The 21445-nt window shown below is 36.0% G+C and overlaps 1 protein-coding gene across 1 annotated transcript in view; it reads right to left on the bottom strand.

The window, feature by feature from the left end:
* Window positions 1–21445, bottom strand: part of GPATCH2 (G-patch domain containing 2) — a 126332-nt gene that overhangs the window by 18036 nt on the left and 86851 nt on the right. The window contains exons 7-8 of the mRNA XM_056357110.1: window positions 19254–19293; window positions 15864–15934 (exon numbers count right to left, since the gene is read on the bottom strand). Of these exons, the coding sequence (XP_056213085.1) occupies window positions 15864–15934; window positions 19254–19293 (111 nt within the window). The remainder of the gene's footprint in view (window positions 1–15863; window positions 15935–19253; window positions 19294–21445) is intronic.

Here is a 21445-nt window from a genome sequence, read left to right as displayed (position 1 = left end):
TACAAGTAGGATGAAAGATAAAAATTAATAAAGTCAGGCAATTGAACCTGAAGACCTGAGCCACAGCAGTAACAGCTAGCAGCATTTGAGTTATTTTACCCAGAATTGATTATCTGTTACACTACATTGAGATATCTAAATTATTGATCTGTAAGATTATGGTACTGGGGTCTCCCCACTTTTCCTCCAGGCACACCGAATGGAGTTGCAACAAATAACAATAAGTAAGGACTACTTTGTTATTGTTGTCACCCTTCATGTAGAACATAGCAGTTACTTTTTAATTTAAAATCAATGAGTGTCTGAAAGGCAGCCTTGTTCCTTCAGCATAAATGAATCATTCGCCTTTGCTGAGCACAACCACCTGATCACCAGCCAAGGTGAGAGTGGGTATTTCTTTGTTATCGTTGAAAATTCTGTACACCACAAATAAATAACAATATGTCAGAGCACTAATTAAGCTTTGTCAAACCTAATTTTACGGCCACTACCATCAAACATTAAGCTAACTCATGATGCTGAAGTAGCATTTGCTTTCACCAGGTCTTAACATTTGATATGTGCTGCCCATGTAGATCATAGCAAAAAACCCCACAAAATCAAACAACAAAACAGCAACAAAAAAAGGCAAGCTTTTTAATTTTTTTTTTTTTTTTGAGGAAAAGACAGAAACTATCACTGCTCTGGAACTGGCAGGTTAGACAAAATAAGTAGTATTCTGAAGCTGCACAGTACATTTTGAAACGTTTGTAACGGGGGTATTATAAAGCAGTGAGAACTCTGACCCTCAATCAGGCTGAGTTTGGCATTATGTTTCTTAGCATTAAATCAGAAAAGCGTGGATTACAGAAAAACAGCAAGCTATTTGCCTGACTTCTCTCTACTTACCCCTAGCTTGCTTCCAGCTATCATTTATAAATAGTGCTCTGGAGGGAAGCTAGGCATTTTATTAGGGAAAAAAATAAAACTTGTTAAGACCACCTTGCCTGAAAACTTGGCTTTTGACGTGCTGGTGACAGGCACTGGAGCAAGCAGTGTCAAATGGAATAATTTTTAAGGAAAGACAACAGGAACTTGTCGCCTCATTTTATGCATTTACAAATAGAGGCTTTTCAGAGTATTAGGCCTAGTTAAAGCTGCCCTCTGGATAAAAAGTGTTCCCAAGCAGCCTCAGACAAGCTTGGGAGACAAACAGATGTGACTATGGTCCCTGGCGTTTGGCAAGAACACTCACTGTCAATACAAAAGATATGAGCATGGACAGGGCATCAGCTGCACCACGGCCGAGCAGGCCTGCAAGTGCCATAGCGGCGGCAAAGTTGGGGCAGGGGGAATCGGAGGGCTGCAAAAGCCCGGCTGGTGTGAACTTAGGCTAGCATGCCAAGAATTGTTGTTGTTGCTGTTGTGTCATGCCTCAGCGTATTAAAACAAAAACACTGGAAAAGCCACTGTCAATTTTTATTTGTTTTCCATCTTGCACGGTGTTTAGAGTCTCCTTTTTACATGGTAAATAGCCTCAAAACCGGAGGCAGACAGGGAAGGCAGCAACTAAACCCAACAACTACATATTAATAAATAAATAAATAAAATAAAACATAATAAACAATAAAAATAGTTTTGATACAGCAAATACTTTTATAGAAGCAATGACATGCAAAGCAATTCACAAGCGTCTATGCACGCTTCTGACAAACATTCATTCTGACAGAAATTTTGTTATCTCCTCCTTAAATATTTAGTCTCCCTATCACTTCTTTTTTCAAGGCAATTGCCCTTACTATGGTAACATGCCTGAATTGTCTCTAAGCTCCTCAAACATTTCTATCCATGCTTACACAACACAATGTCTTTTACTGTAATTTTCATAGCTTAGTAAGGAATATTTTTTGATGAGTGCCTTTTCTGCAGTTACAAATGTTCGCTTCTCCAGGGCATTTGTAATAGGCTATGTCAGATTTTTATCTGCCCTGACCTTTGCAGCTGATGGACCATTTGGTCACATTCCCCAAATAAACATCTTGTTCTGCAGGGGAACCTACAGCAGCGCTGCTTTAATTGCAATTCACCTTCTGAGCAACTGAGCACACAAAGTGGTTCCTAACTCTTTCACTAGTAGTTACCAGCCCTGCACTATCGAGTTCCAAGTTCACCAGTCCAGCCACTGGTGATAATACCATGAAACGGGTGCAGAATGGCAGATACTCTCTGGTTTATTACATGCTTCTGTAATCACTGTCATCCCATGTGTAAAAAAGATGAAAACAAAACCTCAAATGCCCAGAACCCCACGAAAATGCAAGAACCCCCCTATCTCCCAAATTAAAAAACCCTATTTCAATTCAGCAATTTTTCCAGTCTCTTCAGAAAGATGCAACGAAGCCGTTAGTCTTGCAGGCACCAATACAACAGCCTAAACTAGCGAGACTGTCTCATCTCACTTGGGGGAACCCTGGGTACTAGTGTATTCGATACACAAAGTTTGCATGTGTATTTTATATCCTTGTAACAACACGTCCATTGGTCACTTCACTTTGTCTGCCGCCAGCAGCTGTCCCTTTCCTTGCAAGCTGCAATGCTTTACTTGGTGTCAGTGCAGTTGCTTTTGTTTGTGCACTGTAATCGTGCCAACGGTTACAACATCATTGAAGGCAAACTTAATTTTATCTCTTAGTATATTTAGCGTCAAACCACTTACCAGATGACACTACAACATTGCTCAGATTGCTTGTAAGCAATGGAGGTGATGGCTTTATGTTCTGGTTGTGACAAAACCGTTAGTAATCAGTACTTTCATGCAAAGGCAGACGTGGAAGAATGCGTGTTTTTTGTTTAACAATATTTATTAAATTTCTGTACTCTAACTTGGAAAATCCTGTATGTTTTTGAGAAGAAAGAATGTTTTCAAGAAGACAGATTTCTATTTCATAATTAGATGAACCAGTAATGATCAATACCTGCATAACCCTTATATTCCAATTAACACCTCTCTCACCTGAGGAACAAATCCACAGTAAATAGCGACACACACCGTTCTGCCACAGTATCAATGCATTCCTGCAGATGGCTGTAGAACTCTGCAAGTTTATCACCACTGAATGCTTCAGCTAATGAAGAGGTTTGATAAAAGTTTGTAAGTGAACTTTCTGCACAAGAGATTACAACAAGGCAAGAGCTGACTGCTTTGCAATTTAGAAGGGACCCAAGAGAATTATTTTGAAGGGGAAATCAAACTGTCAGTTCTCTGTCTTAAAATATAGGTACAGAATAGATTTAAATATGGATATGATTGAAGAAAAAATGCAGAAGACCACAACTCACCATAAGCTTGAAATGACTGGACAATTTCTTATAAACTGAAATTGAGTAGGGAGTGTGTGAAGCAATGTTCAGAGTAGCAGTTAAAAATGAAAAAAACACAACTCACAACTGCATAACACAGAAGCAAGCCAATAAAATAAAAAAAAATAATTGAATGTGTAGAATAGCTCAACTTCATAAAAATCAAAGAATAATCTGAGCAGATTTTCCATTATTTAAGTACCTTTTACAGAAAAGTATCACAGAAATAGTTCTTATATCCTTACACAGGATGGACCTGTAGTGCAGATTCTCTCATTTCTTACATGGTTTAAAATGCAGACACCAGTTATCTGGTGGCCCAAGGAACTGCATCCATTAGCATTGCTTAAGTAAGGGAGCCTGGATGAACTTTAACTCCTACTATACATTCCTAAATGTCCAGAAGTGGCAGACAATGGCTTCAAAAGCATCCAGGTCCATGGAACAGTTTATGATCCCCTTAGACATAAACACCATCAAAAACCTGTGGTTTTTATATATATATTTTTAAACATCCAATCATCTTATTAGCTAATCAGATAAGATGAACACAAAATTCTACACTTCTATTAGACTGATTCTCCAGAAGTATGGACTTAATCAAAAGGTATCAATTCAAATACAGGTACTACACACTTGGTGCTGTAAATACGGGAAGACTCTTCTGTGTTATCTGGGTATAACATACACTTCTAATCTTTGCCTCTGGCACATATCTTAATATAACCACAGAAAAGATGCGTGATGATTTCATAGTATTACACTGAAATGTGCAAGGCACGTTTGTTTTTGAGGATAAATATATGAAAAGCAATGGCTAAGGAATTTTGTAAGGAGAGATCTCCTCTTTCCCTTGTAGCACACAGCTTGGCCAGAACACGGACACAGCCTCTGGTCTCCAATCTGAATGCCCAGAGAACAGTAACACACGTGGTAAGGCATGTGCCCTGTGGACAGTTAGGGGAGGGATGGCTCCTTAACTGTTCTGAAGAAGGTACCTACGTTCTTTTGCTTTCTAAAATACGCACAGTGCATGTGCACTTCCAGGAGATGCACAAGACACTACTTTGAGGTCAAAGCTTCTAGGGAGTAAATGAAGGCAGTTAAAAATGAACAAAACAGGTGCTTTAAGAATGAAAATTTGGTCTCCACATCTTAGTATTACGACAGAGGGCAATCTTGAAAAACTATCCAGCAATGTTTGTTAAGAACATTTGAGATGAACCTCACTCAGTACAAATTTACTTGACTTTAGATCAAATCCACGTCTGAAATTTATTTTGTTACAGAGACATTACATGCACGTGTGCCTGGTGACAACCTGGGAAGTCAGTATACTAAGTGTCTACAACAAAGCTGCCGAGACAGATGCATTCTTGGTGAACACTTCCTCACCTGAGCGTTTTCTCCAGAAAAAAAAACCAAACCAAAAAACTTTTGATAATGGGACACAGAGATCATATGCTTAGACTGTACATAAGGGTACCTCTACTTCCATGAAACCCTCTCAAGTGAATTGTGGAAATTTTCACAGCTTTTACGGAATCCTCAAAAGCAGCGTTGGTGATACACAGCATCAGGAGACAGATTCCTGGAAATCAGAAACTTAATCTCTTTTGATATTTCGCTTGATTTTTTTTTTTAATGTGTGAAGTAATTCAGAAATTCATACATCTTCCCTCATGCTAACTTTCTGCAGGTTGTAGAAAGAACCACCCCCACCCCATGCAACACTAGAATGTTGGCGGTGTTGAAAGGATTATCTCTTGTCAAGGAGTGGTAGACCAGTACTGCTGCAAACGAGTCTTGTCTATAAACTAAAATCTTAATGGAAACTTTTCATTCAGTGCTAAAGAACTGGCAATATAATAATGAAATATAATGCATATGCAGCATATATATTAGTTTTTAATGATTATGAAGATGAATATGTATTTCTTCTTGGTATCACTTCTCAGACATTCAGGTGCAATCAGTTCCACACTTGATACCTTCACACCCTTTACAAACAGTAAAGCTTTTCTTCAGACTTTTCTGAAGAATGACATCATCGATACAACAGATTGCTTCATCTGCCACCACAAGTGTGAAAACCACCATTACATTTAACCGGAAGAGCTATGCATTTTATTTTCCTTTTATTAAAACTTAAACAGATGTGATGAAACCATGCAACTCTACTGAACTCCTTTCATACTATGCCAATCTGTTCACAATGTAACTTTAAACATAAGGGTGACATACCTGTATTACTGGAAGTCCTAGTGTAATCCTATTATGAGGTGAACACGATCTTCCCCGGCCCCATCAGATTACCTCATCACCTAACACTATATCCTAATACGTTCTTCTCCTTTATCTTTTTCAGCACTTTTAAGTGTCATTCAGACACAGCAGTAGTCCAAAATTTACCTGACCCCTACATACTGACACATTCAACTCCACACTGGCATAATTTTAGCAAACACCATGGAAAGTAAAAACTTACATCACTACATATGTTTTGACATCCAATCTCAAGTCACTTACGTACTTTATTTGTGAATTGAGTCTCTCAGATATTTTTTTGTAGCAGAGGCCTACTGCCCTCAGAAAGGATAATGCATTGTTTTTTCTTGTTTCTAATTAGTAATTTAAGCATATGTTCAGCATTTAACTCTAAATGTTTGCCTTTTCCCCAAGCTCTAAGACAGCTGTCCAAGATGTGAATGCCAGAAAACATTTAAATATCAACATCTGTTGAATTATGTTAATTTAGTGTAATATAATTGGGCATGAGTTGGAATTGATCAAAAGTATATGAATTACACAAAGGCAAATCCAAACCAATATCTTGGTGTACAAATAAGTCACCAAGGAACACTGAGGGCACAAACCCAAAAAATCCACTTCTGTTAAAAATGAAGTAGCTAAAACCTACAGTTTTCTTCAACAAATGACATGATTCCATATTTTCGAGACAGAAAATGAATATACTCATTCAGAATATAAATTTTATATTAATTCCGAATATTTTAAATATTTTTGACAGCAAGTTCCGTTATTGTTTTGTGTCAAGCAACACCCAATACAAACAATTCTCATAATCACGTAATGGTGAAATGTAGTTAGAAAATAGGTTGCAGTAACAGAATACCATCCTGTTACAGGACAATATTATTTGCTTTAGAATTTGTGAAACATTCTTTAGCTTCTCCTTCATCTTGCAACAACACTGTTGATATCCAAGAGATATAGGCCCCGATCCAGCTTTGAAGTGATTTGGAAAATACCTTTATGACTTGACTTGAGCAATAACCATGGGCTTGAACAGACATTTTAATGGAAGGACTCAATAAGTTTACTCAGCTATATTATTTCTTCCAGATACTTCTGGATACATACTTGTTTACTACAAATGACATTAATTAAATAAACTCATTGCAGGACAAATATATTTTGTTGAAAAGACTTCGAAAAACACCTCTTAGAGTTCTGGATTACACTTATATGGAGTTAGGGTAAAATATGGAGAACAGTAGCATCATATTAAAAATCCTTTCCTTTTAAAACAGGTAAGGAACAAGAAGCAACACTAAAAATCTAAATATCTAATATAACAGCTCAAAAATGGAAGAAAGAAAATGTTTTCTTGGGTTGGAAGCACTCAATACTCAACCTGTATGCCAGTTTATTTACCTCTGTGCTGGTAAAGTGCGCAAGCATGGCCAACTGGAATGAATGCCATCCACCCGACCAATAATTCAATTAATGCAGAAAAACACCCAGCACAATGTTATGTTTTTTAATCAGTCATTCAGACCTAGATCTCGACCAGTGATCCAGAAGCTTTTTGTCATATAACAATCATTGTGGTCAGTCATTAACCTACTGCCTTCCAATAGGTTCCAAGAAAACAGCAGCTCTGCAGCTGGACCCCAGCATCATTCTCCTCCTTAGCCCCTTTCACTTCCCAATTTTTAATACTATGCTTGAGAAACAACTCTTCAAAACATATTTTCTGGCCAAGTTAGTACAGTTGTAATTCAGTCAAGAAACTGATGAACAAAGACACAATGGTATGCAAGTTGGAAAAAAAGTAATTACTAAAGCTGAGACTGAAAATTAAGCAAATAGTGCTTCCTAACACTGCACTCATTCCCCACAGTAACTTCATGCAACTCTGTTGAGTACAAGGGGTCTGCATGTGTAGGAGTGAATACAAAAATGGACTTTCTAATAACAAAGGAGAGAAGTAAGAGATAATTAAAGAAAAAATGACTTTTATTTGGTCCTTTTTAATTTTGAAATTCTTTAATAGCAAAACCTTATGTCTTTCTGCTCTATGTTATTAATTAGCAATATCAACACTTTAAAAACATGCATAAAAAGTAAGAGGAGAATGGCAAAACTAATTCCAAAATCAAAAAATCAGTGGACTGAACAGTGTCTTTTGCTTCCTTTTGGCTAGGACTGTATCTGAGTCTTAGTTTCCAGAAAGGCTGAAATGTATTGCTACAATAAATGATCACAATTTCAAAATATCAAGAAAGAAAATAAACATAAAAATTTTAAGTAATTTGAAACAAACTACTCAAATTTTCTTCTGAACTTCCTTTCCTTACACAAAACCACAGTCTGGATAGAAGCCAGCATGCCTATGCCTCAGTTTTAGTGAACATGCATCACTGGATGCTGATTTACTTATATGAGGACCAGGGATCCCTTGAAGATTAGTAGGAAACTGGTGTAAAAATGGCACAAACAGTTTAACTCACAAAAAGAACTGGAAGAATCAAACCCACCCTTCCTTCACAGATGGGTATTCATCATTATGCCTGTGGTATGTAGCATTCATGTGCCTGTGTGGTGAACCACGCAGAGAAAATCCAAATTTCTCATGGTGGGGGAAGATGCTGGGACAACTGAGCAGTGGAAAAACAGGTGGAAAACCCCCTCTTTCGCCTGCAATGCTGCTTAACAGCAGGTTAAGCAGTTTGTGGAACTTACAGTGGAAGTTACAGCGCATAGCTCTTGCTTAAACAGCAGGAAGAGTCTTCACGCCTCTGAAGCCCAAAATAACTTCACCCTTGTGCTGTTAGCATTTTAACTGGTAAGCTGAGACAAGCAAAGCTTGAGCTCTGGAGCACAAACTTGAGTAAAAATTAAAGTCTAATGCAGTTAAGCCTAAGAAACAAGCGTACCGTGTGCTAAAATTCAGGTACTTGAAAATGAGAAATCTGCTATCAATTTATTCAAGGGAAAATTCAATCCACTTGGTACATCAGGAGGATCCAGAAGTACATAATGTCTGGAGGTTGTGTGATTTACTTTAATATATATATATTTAAAATCAGAATTAACTAACTTTCTGTTAATTAACATACTCATGTGTACCTGGAATTTAATTTTAAATGACAAATTTTCAGTATCATTTAGCAGCTTACATATGTACAATATTACAAAGTGTATTAGATTTTAGTGCAGTAACAACAAAATTCAGCTTGTGGCTTTGTACTTAATTAGCTTTGCGTTAAAGATGCAATGAAACTCCTCAGATCATATGGAAAAATGTATTTTCAAAACAGAGCATGGTCTCTGCAAATTTTCTGCTACTTTGTAACTTCTAATATTCATTTAATCAATGGATACTTTAAAACTACCCACAAACCGAGGCTTGAAGATTTCCATAAAATTAAAAGCATCACATACTAGCTACATTTTGAAATAACAATCAAACTGTTGTCGCCCCATCCCCCTCTCCCAAATGAAAATCTTTTTGGGACCTTAAAAATAAGGCTGTAGTATAAAAAACTCAATCAGGAATGGCCTTTTCCAAAATGGCACCATCTTTTATTCTTCCCAGAGAAAAAAAAAAAAAACAACCAACTACCAAACTGATGGAATAATGTTGTCCCTGAGGGTGACAGCAAGGGAGGAAAGCAATGTGTCCTCAAACATTCACATAATTTAATCTGGAACTGCAAATATTATTAGGCACCAATCATAACAGTAGAGTTACTGCTTCATGGCACTCCAAAGAGGAGATAAAACTGCTTAGTTGTTAATTTCTAATGATGTAAACACATTTGGATTTTAGCATTATATCTGAATCTCCTGCATTATTAGCTCTGGGGTTACAAGATGTTAACTCACTACCTTGAATAATTTTACACTTGATTTAAAGGCTGTGTTTAAATATTACTTTCTTTTAAAGTATTTTTGCTGAGAATACGTGTTCATGAGATGGCAGAAGTGAATCACCTAGTAAAACCGCTATGCATTCCTCAGCTTTACTGCAGTGTAAATGCATGCATGTTTGCATGCGTAATTTTCAAAAACTGGCTGAATTTACCTCCTCTGGTATTGTAATTTCATTCCGCAAAAGCCACATTAAACAATTACAGTTCTTGTAATTAACCAGTAGTCTAATGTACAGTTTTCTTATCCCGATCCATTAACAGCTGCTCAAAAAATGTAGTAATTAATGGTTTCATTTATTTTTGGCAAACCTGCAACTCAACAAATAGTTTTGTATCTGCTGCAAATTAGGACTCTTTCCCAAACAACAGATGACACGGTGGGAAAGAGGGAGCAGGCAGAATCCTTGCACATCCTTGTCTCTTTATAAGATCAAATAAAGAGCAGCTGTAATGCGATTTGTCACATCTGTGTAAAAAAGTGCCATGATCCGTATCATTAAATGAAAATGAACAAGTGCTGTAAAATAGGGGTTTCCCTTCCAAACTGAGGAGGACATAAAGTTCCGCATCAAACTAAAACAGTAACATGCTTTTGAAAAAGGTCTCATCAGGTCTGGTGGTGTTTTTCCTCTTAGAATCTTTCTGTAAATGTGATTCCCAGAGAATACTTGGTTACAAAAAATGAAATTACTGGAGAGTCACCCTCTTGTACCAACACAAGGCACATACTTAAACACGACTGAGACCAATGAGGGCAAGGAGGGAAAAGAGACAGTTGCAGCAAACATGGAGAAGTTATGACTGATGCTCAGGGGTTTTATTGACACTTATCACCATTTAGTAGCATCTGACATATTTCCTTTATGGAACCCATCTACTACTTCCAGAGCCTGCTTTCCTGAACGCCTCCTCCACATGTGCAAAGACCCATATTTCAGCCTGTGCTGTTCGCCATGGCAGGAGAAGACTTCAAAGACTTCTTGCCAGCTCAAAATAGAGCAGCAACAGGTGACCACTGGATGACTGGCACACAGGCCTCTGGCCACATTATAGAAAGTTGAATAGGTGGCTTCTGCTGATGTTTAAAGAAATATCAAGGTACTACCTCTTCCCTCAAGCTATGGTCTGCTTTGCAGCCACAGGAGATGACTAACTAGTTCATACTATGCTGCTGCTACATTGACTAACTTGTTAACACAACATTAGTTAGCTAGTTGAAACCTACCTTGTGTAATTCTACTCTACCTTGAAATCACTTTTATGAGCATGACTTCTTTCAAGCCACGACTGAACTGCATAAAAATTACAAACAGCTATTTTTTTTTCTTTAAAAGATTTGGGAGAGCATAGAGCTCTTCACATTTGCATGTGAAAAGCCAACACAGAATTATCAAGATATGACCAAAAAAAATATTGGTAAGCAGTACAAATTTGGGCACTATTTTCTTTGCAGTTTCTCAATTCATGTGTGTGCTGAATTCCACTTACAGTACAGTAAGAAAAAAAAAAAAGTAGATAAAATAATTAATGCTATTTAACAGCAACACACTGTAAAATAAATACGACACAAGACCATTAAGTATAGTAACGGAAATAATTACACACAGAAACCCAGAATGGCTGGGGTTGGAAGGGACCTCTGGAGATCATCTAGTACAACCCCTGCTAAAGCAGGTTCCCCTCGGGCAGGTTGTACAGAGTGTGTCCAGGTGGGTTTTGAGTGTCTCCAGACAAGAAGGCAGCCTCTCTGGGCAGCCTTTTCCAGTTCTGTGAAGTTTAACTTATTCTATAAACTGTAAATTTAACACAACTTTAACGTATTCCATAGTCTGCTGTTTTCCCAATCTGCAAAAATCTGTCATTTCTAGATTATGGCATAAATTAACTAGTTATGGCATTGACTGTATGAACAAAGGCAAAATATTAACTTGCGTTAAGTATTCTGGTTATTCTGTCAAATGAGGATAAAAGTACTTCCTAACTTCATAAAGGTATTCTGAGGATAAATGCATTCAATATTAATAGACAGGCAGACATGGTGTGATGGAGGTCCCCCATATATTTAACGATATAATCACACATTCAAAATCATGTTATAGCAGCTCAGCAAAACCCTTCAACGCTGTCTCCATTGCTGACCAAAAGAATCTCTCAGCCCTGGGGAGACTTCTTGAGGTAGAACTCATTTTTATAAAATCTTACAAAGGTGACTTAAGAAAACTGCTTTACCTTATGACGGGAGCAGGGAAACCAGGAGCGCGTGATCAGCTCCGGCAGTTCAGCTGCCAAGCAGCAACTTGTTAACTCGCCATAACTCAATCATGTTCAATTGTTTGCCCACAGCCTCGGGCTACAGACAGACATTTGGTCTGCTAACAACTGCGCCAGATGAAGACATTACTATCCCAAGCTATTTGTTATCACACATCTGCTGGAGATTATCATCTCCACAGCTCTGCTGGAGGAAGAAATCACATGAGCACTCCTTAATATGGCTCGTACAAAACCAGCCAATTTAATTTAAATAGGTGAGTTGAGCTAACCAGGCTGGTTTTGCCCAAAGCATGTTAAAAAATGCAGACAAAACCCCTTTCTTTACTGGCAAAAAGAGCACAGGATGGAAACAAGCAGCTGGAAGAATTAACAACTTGGTGTGGCTGAACTGGGGAGGGAACTGTTCCTGTCCTAATGCAGAGAGACAAGGTAGAGAACTTTTTCAAGGCTATACAGGAGAAATAAATGTAGCTTCTAAACCAGTATTGTTTAATAATGTTTATATAGTTTAAATAATTAACGGGGAAATTATGTCTTTGTAGATTAAAGCTTATCTGTAAAGGTAGCTTAAAACATATATCTATGTAAATACACCGAATACAGAAGATCACATGTTGAACTGTATCAGGTTCTAAGTTTTGTGGTGCAGGACTGTTTCCCTCCTTAACATTTGGTTCGCGAGTAGCCATATCAACAGCTCTCAACAACCTACTTATCTTGCCACTAGTACAAGTTCGTGTTAGTTTATATAGAGTTGGCTCATTATTATAGATTTTGACAGAAGACACCCAATACAAGCAGCCCAGGAAAGCAAAGCTCACCCAAAGAGTATCAGTATTATTCCACTACGAAGACACAGCTGCAGACCACTGCCATGCTTAGAGCTCCTCACCTTTTTGATGTATTTACAGAGTAAATTATTCCACAAGTCACTGATCTAATGTAGCATGGGTATTTACATATTGTCTACATGCTGAGACAAGAACTGTGTTCAGTCATCCAAAAGGGGTAAGAAAAGTCAAGGCAAGCACAGAAGAAGCTGTGGGCACGTACACCTTGTATACACACGAAAAACTGAAGAAAGGTCTTCCAGAACAGCAAACAAAAAAGATAGACCCACAATAACAAATACAGTTGCATGATAACTATACCAAGAAAGACACAGAGAAATTCAGTCTTGCAAAAAAAGCAGATTAAACTGTATTCTGGAAAAGCACAATAATTTTATACAATGTCCAGTACTTAGGCACAGCTGCTGTTCTATCACTGCATTATAGCAATGAACAGTAAGAATACAAGGTCCCAGCCATTACTTTTCGTCTGCCTTTTTTTAAGGGGCTCCTGAATTACCTTTATGTGTCAGCTCCAATAGTTTAACACGTGCAAGCACCAATTTAGAGCCCATTTTCAAAAGCTTCAGACTTTCAGGTGTGAGTAAACACTTTCATTCAACAGAAGATTTAACTGCATATGCATACTGTGCACTGAAATAATGACAGATTTACTACAGTGTTACTTCACTCTGTAACTTAACCTTGTAACATTTGGTTGGTACCACTGTAGTTTACTGGGTTTTAAACTGTTTGTGCACATGCAAAAGTCTAAAGGACAGATTTCCATTTTAAGATTTCATACACATTTGCAGCTAAGGTGACGTTCACCATTTCGTTAACTCTGTGAGCAATATTTGCTATTAATTTGTCATGCTAATAATTTCTGTAAGTACCTTGTCAAGCAGAAACCTTTTCCTTCTCTGTACTATCTGGTGAAACTAAGATTAACCCTTTTGGTAGAAGTGATAATTGGAAATTATGTCATAACAAAATCAGCCTTCAGTATTAACTACAGATAAATCTGATATACGTCACTATGCACCACAAATTTTATTTGTAAGGAACAGAATACCAGAGGAATTCTCCTGAATCAAACGAGGATAGGTACTATGAACATATGAGGAGATGAAAAAAAAAAAAATATATATATATAAATGTCATGTGTTGTTCCTATATATCTGAAATTCAGTGTCTATTTTGGTTGTAACAGCTTTTGATAAATAGCAAAATATTAGGTTATAGAACACAGAAACTATAGGAAGAAAGTAGTCACCAGGAATGCTATTGGCCTGACAGAGAACAAGTTTGCATGTTGTACAAATTAAATTCTTATTTTCAGCAGCTAAACTGTAGCAAGGACATTAAAATTTGTTCAATATGCCTTGATATTTTAAGATAGCAGATGGCCTGTTAAAAATATCATTTTCATAGAAGTTTGAGAATTTCTCAAGTAATTTTAAGGAACTAACAATAAAAGTTTCTGTGGTAGGCAGAGAAAATGGTGGTTTTCTGAAAAAGCACAAATAATTTTGAAATAACCTATCTAGAGGGAAAAGCCTTTGAAAACAAAGATGATGGTACCAGGAGATGTTAGCAGGTGAACCTGCTCTTTTTAAGTGTATTACAGCATGATAATATACTGTAGATTTATGTACGTCATAATAATGGTTTATGTAAGTCGTTCTTTAATATTACAGGTATTTTACGGAAAATGCCAGTTTTCAGTCTTGGATTTGCCACCTATTGCTTCTACACAATCCTGGCCAGATGTTGATTGGGATAACAATCTACCAACATACTGCTGATTGGACATGAAGAGAGGTTGAAGATCACTTCAAGTATTTAACACTATTTTAAAAATCTGTTCTAACTGCTTCTGTAGGTAGCCATCACTTCACAAGAGCATCACTAGTCAGAATAATAAACACACAAGTTATGATTCTGCATTCCTCAGACACCAATTTACATTGCTACAGTATAAAAAAGATCCTAAAATGACTTTAAATATAATCTGTTTCTTAATGCTCACTTTATATCTACTTTATACTCTCAGTTTCATCTAAGCAGCCTGATAGTAAGAGTGCATTTATGGTGAAAATTCATATCCAACGTGAACTTATTCTAAAATTCTGAGCAAAAATATGATTTAACAAATGTGCTCTCCAGAAGACACATGCAGAAATTTTCAAAGTTTTTTTGCTTAATATAAAAGGATTAATAGACAAAGATAACCACAATTTCTGAATGCAATGCACCTGGATAACTGATGGTTGACAGCATATAACCAGAAGTTGCATACAATCAAATAGAATCATCTTTAATATGCATGTTTTTGAAAGAAGTGCTCCTTTCCCTTTCTATCCAGGTATTCCGTCAAAGCAAATATTCAACAATATTGAAAACTTATTTCAGGATGATAACATACATACTAAAAGACTGATCACATATATACTAAAAGACTGCCTGAAAGACAACTGTCTCACTCAAACCCACAGTATTACATGACCATATAAATTGATTACCGCTATTTGAAAAAAGTAATTTGATAGCACATTGCCTAATTTACAGAACAACTCAAAAATTGTGTAAGGTGTTGTACATAGTCAGGGCAACATTTTTGTAGTTTCTCATTTAGAAAAAAACAGACCCTAGAATTAAAATAATTATTTAGCAGAGTATATTCAACAGGTATCATGTACATTAAAAACCCTCTAGGAACAGACTCCTAGACCAGTGCCCATCCGTTCAGTGTTGATTTTTTTGTCTTTTGAAGGGGAGGAAAAAAGCTGGAGGATAGAACTAGATTTGTTTTTAGTAAGTCCTCACAATGAAATTTTTATTGTCAAAATACAATATAAGAACAACTTAAGTGATACAGTATTTGAGTTTTCTTCTTGATTTCAAAAGCATGTAGGCATAACGGTCGTTTTATATATTTTCAGAAATTAATTCACATGCCAGAAGCACTTTGGCATCCATTTAATTCTGATGTTTACTAAAGAGATTAAGTTTAGTGAGTATAGTTGGATATAGTCACCAATACAGTCTAACACTCATATTTTAGGCAAAGGTTATGCCATGTAAAAGAAATTCTTGCAAGTAAATCACAAAAAACCAGAAGACCTCTGAAAATACCGCAAAAGAATGGTGGTGTCATTTTTTACATAAAAAATTGAGAGTTAAGAAATCAACACACTCATAAACAGTATTAATGACAGCTGCAGCATTAACTTACCTACTAGCTGTTTTTACAGAGCTGTTCTTCTTGTGTCCTCTCTCCGATCGGTTGTCTCGCAACAGCTGAAGCTATTGAAAAAAAAAGTGTTCAGAACAGTCTCACAAGCAATACCTTTATTTGCTTTTTAGAAATCTTATCCTGACAATGCCATTTCTTTCTGTCTTGAGTAATCTTTCAATAGTTTTCATCCAAGACTCTAAAAGACATGGACATTAATAGAATTTTACAATAAAAGTCAATATTTCAAGATATATCCACCAATTTAAAATTCCTAAATAATTGAAAATGTAAAAATGAAAGCATGCTCAAAGCAGATTAGAAAGACATGCAATTCACAATTTCATAATTAACTTACCTGTATAATTTTATAATTTTCACAATATCAATTTTCAAAATTGTTTAATGAAAAGTGCTGGAGAACACTTAAGTTATGAAAAACTACTCAGGTTGGCACTTGTATCTAAGCAGTTATGACACAGTTACACTATTCTAAGCCCCAGGAGCTTTTGTAATTTGAAAATTGCAGAATGAACAAACCCATGGTATTAAACCTTCCTATAACAGGAATAATGAAGGACTCATTTAACTGAAACAGTGACTCAGCTTCTGGAACAAGCTCTGATTTACTCCATTTATCTTCAGAGAAATAACTTTTCATTCAGGCTGTCTCCAATACTCAGAAATCTGTTTCCAGCATTTTGGTATTTGTCAGGATGAGTAAAGTAGCAATAACAGTAACAAACGACTGTCAAAAAGTTGCACTAAAGAAAACTAGACAGTATTAAACAATAGAACTGTTTCCTGAAATTAATCATATATTGAAGAAAGCATAGAACAAAAGACTGTTTAGAAACAGACCACAGATAAATGGCTCCAACAGTCACAACAAACACACGTAAACATCCACTGGAAATTAGGAAATTATGAACATTATGACTTGGCCAACCACACCTTAATGTTGTACCTGAGCACAGACTCCACAAAATGACACTATCTAGAATAACACTTCATTAATTTGTCCCCAACTGTCTGTAGCTTGCTTCTTGTATAAGGAACGCTCCCTGTCATTTCAACCATCTAGTTCTCAGATGCAGTAAAACAGCAGAGTCTGGTTTCAAAAGGCAACCTGAAGGATACATAACGGTAGGTCACCTTATTCTGATGCATTTTCGCAAAATACTTTATCATTTTCTTAACGTCAGTGAATCAGAGCACTTACAAGTCATATTTAAATGTAGCCACAGTTTTTACCCGCATGACATTCATACAATGTGTATCTATTTCATGGTCAAGCTAAGGAGAACAGTCTCACTGTTATCAGTATTCACTTGCTGGTAAGTAAACTGTAGTTATAGCATGTACAAACACAGATCACCTGCCAGACCTTAAATCTGGCAAGTTAGTTACATGTGTTCTAACAAAAAAACCTTCAACTCCAGAAATCATTTAAAAGACAAAGTAGTAAACTCATGCAACCAATAGTTACGCACTACAGATCTTAACAAATTTAGTGAGAATTTTATAGGCTGTCAAAATCATCACAGTTACATTGCACCATCACTCTAAACTCCTTTACTTGTCTAAAAAACCCCAAAGAACTCATTATGGGCCAGTAACACCTATATTATATGGTAACATTAGCTTTACTTCAAAATACATTAGTAATCTCTAAGTTATAAATACAGTGAACTTCAGATAAGCTCTGAAAACACAGGTCTTAAGAAATATGAAATAAACACAGAAAATTTAAAATTAATTCAAATCTACTATTATCTGTGAAAAATGAATTAACTTGTCCTTATATTCCAGCTAAGCAGACTTTTTCACACTGTATGTGGAATGGATATTGCCAGTATCTATGATGCAGATTGATGTATTTCTCAGCATGGAAATTTCCATAGTGTTTTAAGCTTATAATCTTTTAAAGAAGTAAACAATATATCTTCAGTTAACTATTATGTTATGCGAGACAATCAAGGTATTAAAAAATCCAATATAAAAAAAAATAATCAGTCAAACTCATTCTAACGTAGCAAATTTGACTACTTAAAGCATCAAAATTTCAGCAATAGGATAAAGATTAGCCCAGGAGAACTTTTTATCATGATTAATTAAGACAAAGCATGGTCATATTTGAAAAGCTCTTTGTTATGTGTTTCTTCTACTAGGAAATGTGTTTCAAAATGATGAGTTAAATGCGAATTATATAAAGCCATCTATTTGGATGTTATGTGTCAGTCAGTTTACTGTAACATGTTAGAAGTTCACAATTTACAGCTAAAACTGTACTATGTTCTGGCAGTTTTGGGTAAATAACATCACTTTTGAGAGACTGAGCTTGCTCTGGAATTCAAAAGAAGGGGGAGAGGACATGAAAGAGTATTTCCTTTCTGATATCAACTGATATTTCAACTATGACTTACTGGAGCTACAAGTGTTCATGATGGATCATCCTCAGATGAACCTTCCAAAGATTCTACAGATCTTGTTTCCTTTTGAAGATTGAAATCTGTTCAAGTTTGTAAATGTACTAGTGAACTGGCATAGATCTAATTAAATCAACTACATTGTATCCATTTTTAGCAACTTAAAAAACGTACTATGGAACTTTATAGTCTTAAATTCCAATGCATTGATGGTATATTCAACTACTTTTACTGAATAGTCCAAGTTAACTATATATTGATGAAATGAAACCAAATTTATTTTCACATTTTTTTATAGTTCTTGGACAGTATGCTCTGTTTAGACCTTACTACCATCCATAAGGAAAGGTATTCCTCCATGTCAGAAGACAAGCTAAAGGAATAAGTGTCATGTCGCTAATCAAATATTAAACGTTCCCTCAACCACATCTCTAGGCTTGGACCTCCTAGGGTAGGGGCTCAACAGACAAACTAGTGGAATATTTTCACCAATATCTGCACCATGATGGAGATTTAACAGTTCCTTTTTTACTGCTGTGGTGAAATGCAGAAAAATGGAATTGAAGTCCTTCCTGCAGAAGCCTACCTGCTCTTGTCACTGCTCTGTATTTCTTGATTTTGTAAGTTAAACGCTTTGCTTTCCAGCGTTTTGAGACACACAACATTTGGAGATACTAGGATTAACAAAATCATTATTAATAATAATAATAATCAGACTTTCCATTTAACCTGTTAAAACTCAAAGATAATTTAACTGAAATTAAATGAGTAATTAAAGATTTTTAATTAAGGGACCTTTTGAAATGCACTGCTGTTAATGTATTTCCTTACAAGAAAATATGAAATCATACCTGCTTTGTTTATATTTTCTTAAAACATTAGCCCACTACCTCTGGAGCAGAGGTAGTTAAATTCCTTTATACATCTCAAGTAAACTGTTCTTAATCAAAGCAGTTCTTACCTGGCTATGTTCCTTCCTAGCCCCAGGGCTAAACCAGTGGCTGTGGGAGAAAAAGAAAAGTTTAACAATATAACTAACAAAGCACATGCTGTCATATGACCAGTCTGTGCGTGCTTTTGGGTATTTTATTGTCTGCCAGGAAAATACAGCCTTTGGCGATGCTTTATTTTAATGGGATATTTTTATTGAACTCTCTAAGTATGTAACAGTTTTGAAAGAATGCACCACAAATTTCGCTTCTGAGCAGCTATTGGCTTTATAGGCAATTATATTTTGTCAAACAAGCTAAAATAATATATAAGTGATAGTATTTTAATATACTGTAATGTATGTGCTATAAATAAAAGTAAATCCATATTTAGTACTGAAGTGTTACATATTAATGATTATAGCTGAAAAGATTTTTAAGTACTGTGGGCTACCTGGTAGTTGTTAGTGCATTACTGCACAGGCTGAGGTCTGAGTTTGAATCTAAAGTGAAATCCAAAGTCCATAAATGCAATGACTTCTTATCTCCATACACTTGTACAACTTTGAGTATTGGCAGCCTTATTTCATAGAGGTGAGAATTTTGACCAAGACATTGACATGCAGGGACAAGAACTCACGACGTGACTTTTCCCTCAGTAGCAGTAAAAGCATATTAATACTGGTTCACACACACACTGTGAGCACACAGAACTGAATTACCATCTGAATGTAGCTGTAGTAAGCATTATACAAACCTGGGGCAAATCTTGATACTTGCAAAATACAAAGAAGGAAAAACAATTAAAACAAGGGGGAGCTGATATTACATGTAGTACTTACATATTACTCACATAAACAAGCAGTAGGTTTTAGGCAAAGCATAAAATAATTCCATCCATTATAATATTGCACAAAACGGCCATCACATTACCTGCTATTATGTTTGTGAATTCCTCTGGAAGTGTAACCAAAGATTGTAAGCTTAATCTAGTCACGCTTTTTCATATGTAGTTCAAATATTTTTTTCCCTACAGCAGCCATATGACACTCAAATTTTTACTTCAATTAATAAACTGAGAAGAAGCAAATTCAATAGAATTGTCAGGTTTAAATGACTTTTGTTGTTGTTTTTTAAAAGTCACAAATCTGAAAATTTTGTGGCTTTTTGTCACTTTTTGTGAGTTTGCTGCTGAGCAGTCAACCCTGTAATTCTTGCATACAAGACCAGCTGTCACCAAAACCTGTATACTCCTAACTCCTTTTTCTAATTTTAAGTTGAGTAAGGAAAAGAATGACAGCAATAAAGTTAAAAGTATACCTTGGGATAAGGTAGACATTTATATATTTTGGACATGAAATGTTTATCAACTGCACGGAACAGTTCAAAAGTCTGAGGAAAAGGGGGGAGATCTCATGCACACACAACTTTGATGTTGGCAGCATGTGAAAAGAAAAAACATCACATTTGCAAGTGACCCAGCAAATATGGTCACAAACATCCAGAAGCTGATAAAGACAAGAAATATAATGGGTTAGATCTAAATTCCACAAAAACGAGTGTCTTGTCTCTGAGCAGCGTCAACAGCAAACACTCAAGGAGGAGCAGCAAACTGGGGTATTTTCCTCCACATAAATTCTGCTGCTTTGTGGCAAATTAGTGGATTACAGACTAAATTATTAGTAAAACATATTTCTATTAAAAAAAAAAATCAAACTAATTTGAATACGTCTCGTACTTAAGCATTAAAACCCCTTCATAAAGAGTAAGATCTTGTAACGGGAAAGTGATATTCATATCACACTGATTTTTAGGATTTTGTCCATTTGCTTTAGTATTATTTGATTACTTGTTTTTTTTTAATAAAAAAACCCCCATAAAATACCAGCTGAATTACTGTAGGGTAGAAGTAACATAGAATCAAAACCTCTTTAGTTAACACACATGCTAGCAAGTTATGGGCTGCAAGAGAAGTGGATTAGTAGCATAAAACAGTTTATACTGAGGATCTGATTTATGTAGCATATTCGGCAAATTTTGTTTCAAGCTGTGCATGCTACATCTATTAGCAGTTAGACACCGAAATGTATCCCCAAATATTTGATATCTAGCCTTAAGAAGTGTAGCATTTTAGTAAAGCATATACTTAGCAGTTTAATAAAAATAAATTTACAAAGCACTGAACTTCATGGTTCCTTAAGAAACATAAAATTAATTACAAAGG

Source organism: Falco biarmicus, chromosome 12, assembly GCF_023638135.1.
Source record: "Falco biarmicus isolate bFalBia1 chromosome 12, bFalBia1.pri, whole genome shotgun sequence".
NCBI lineage: Eukaryota > Metazoa > Chordata > Aves > Falconiformes > Falconidae > Falco > Falco biarmicus.
Note: the sequence above shows the minus strand (reverse complement) of the source record. Positions and strands in the feature narration are given on the sequence as shown.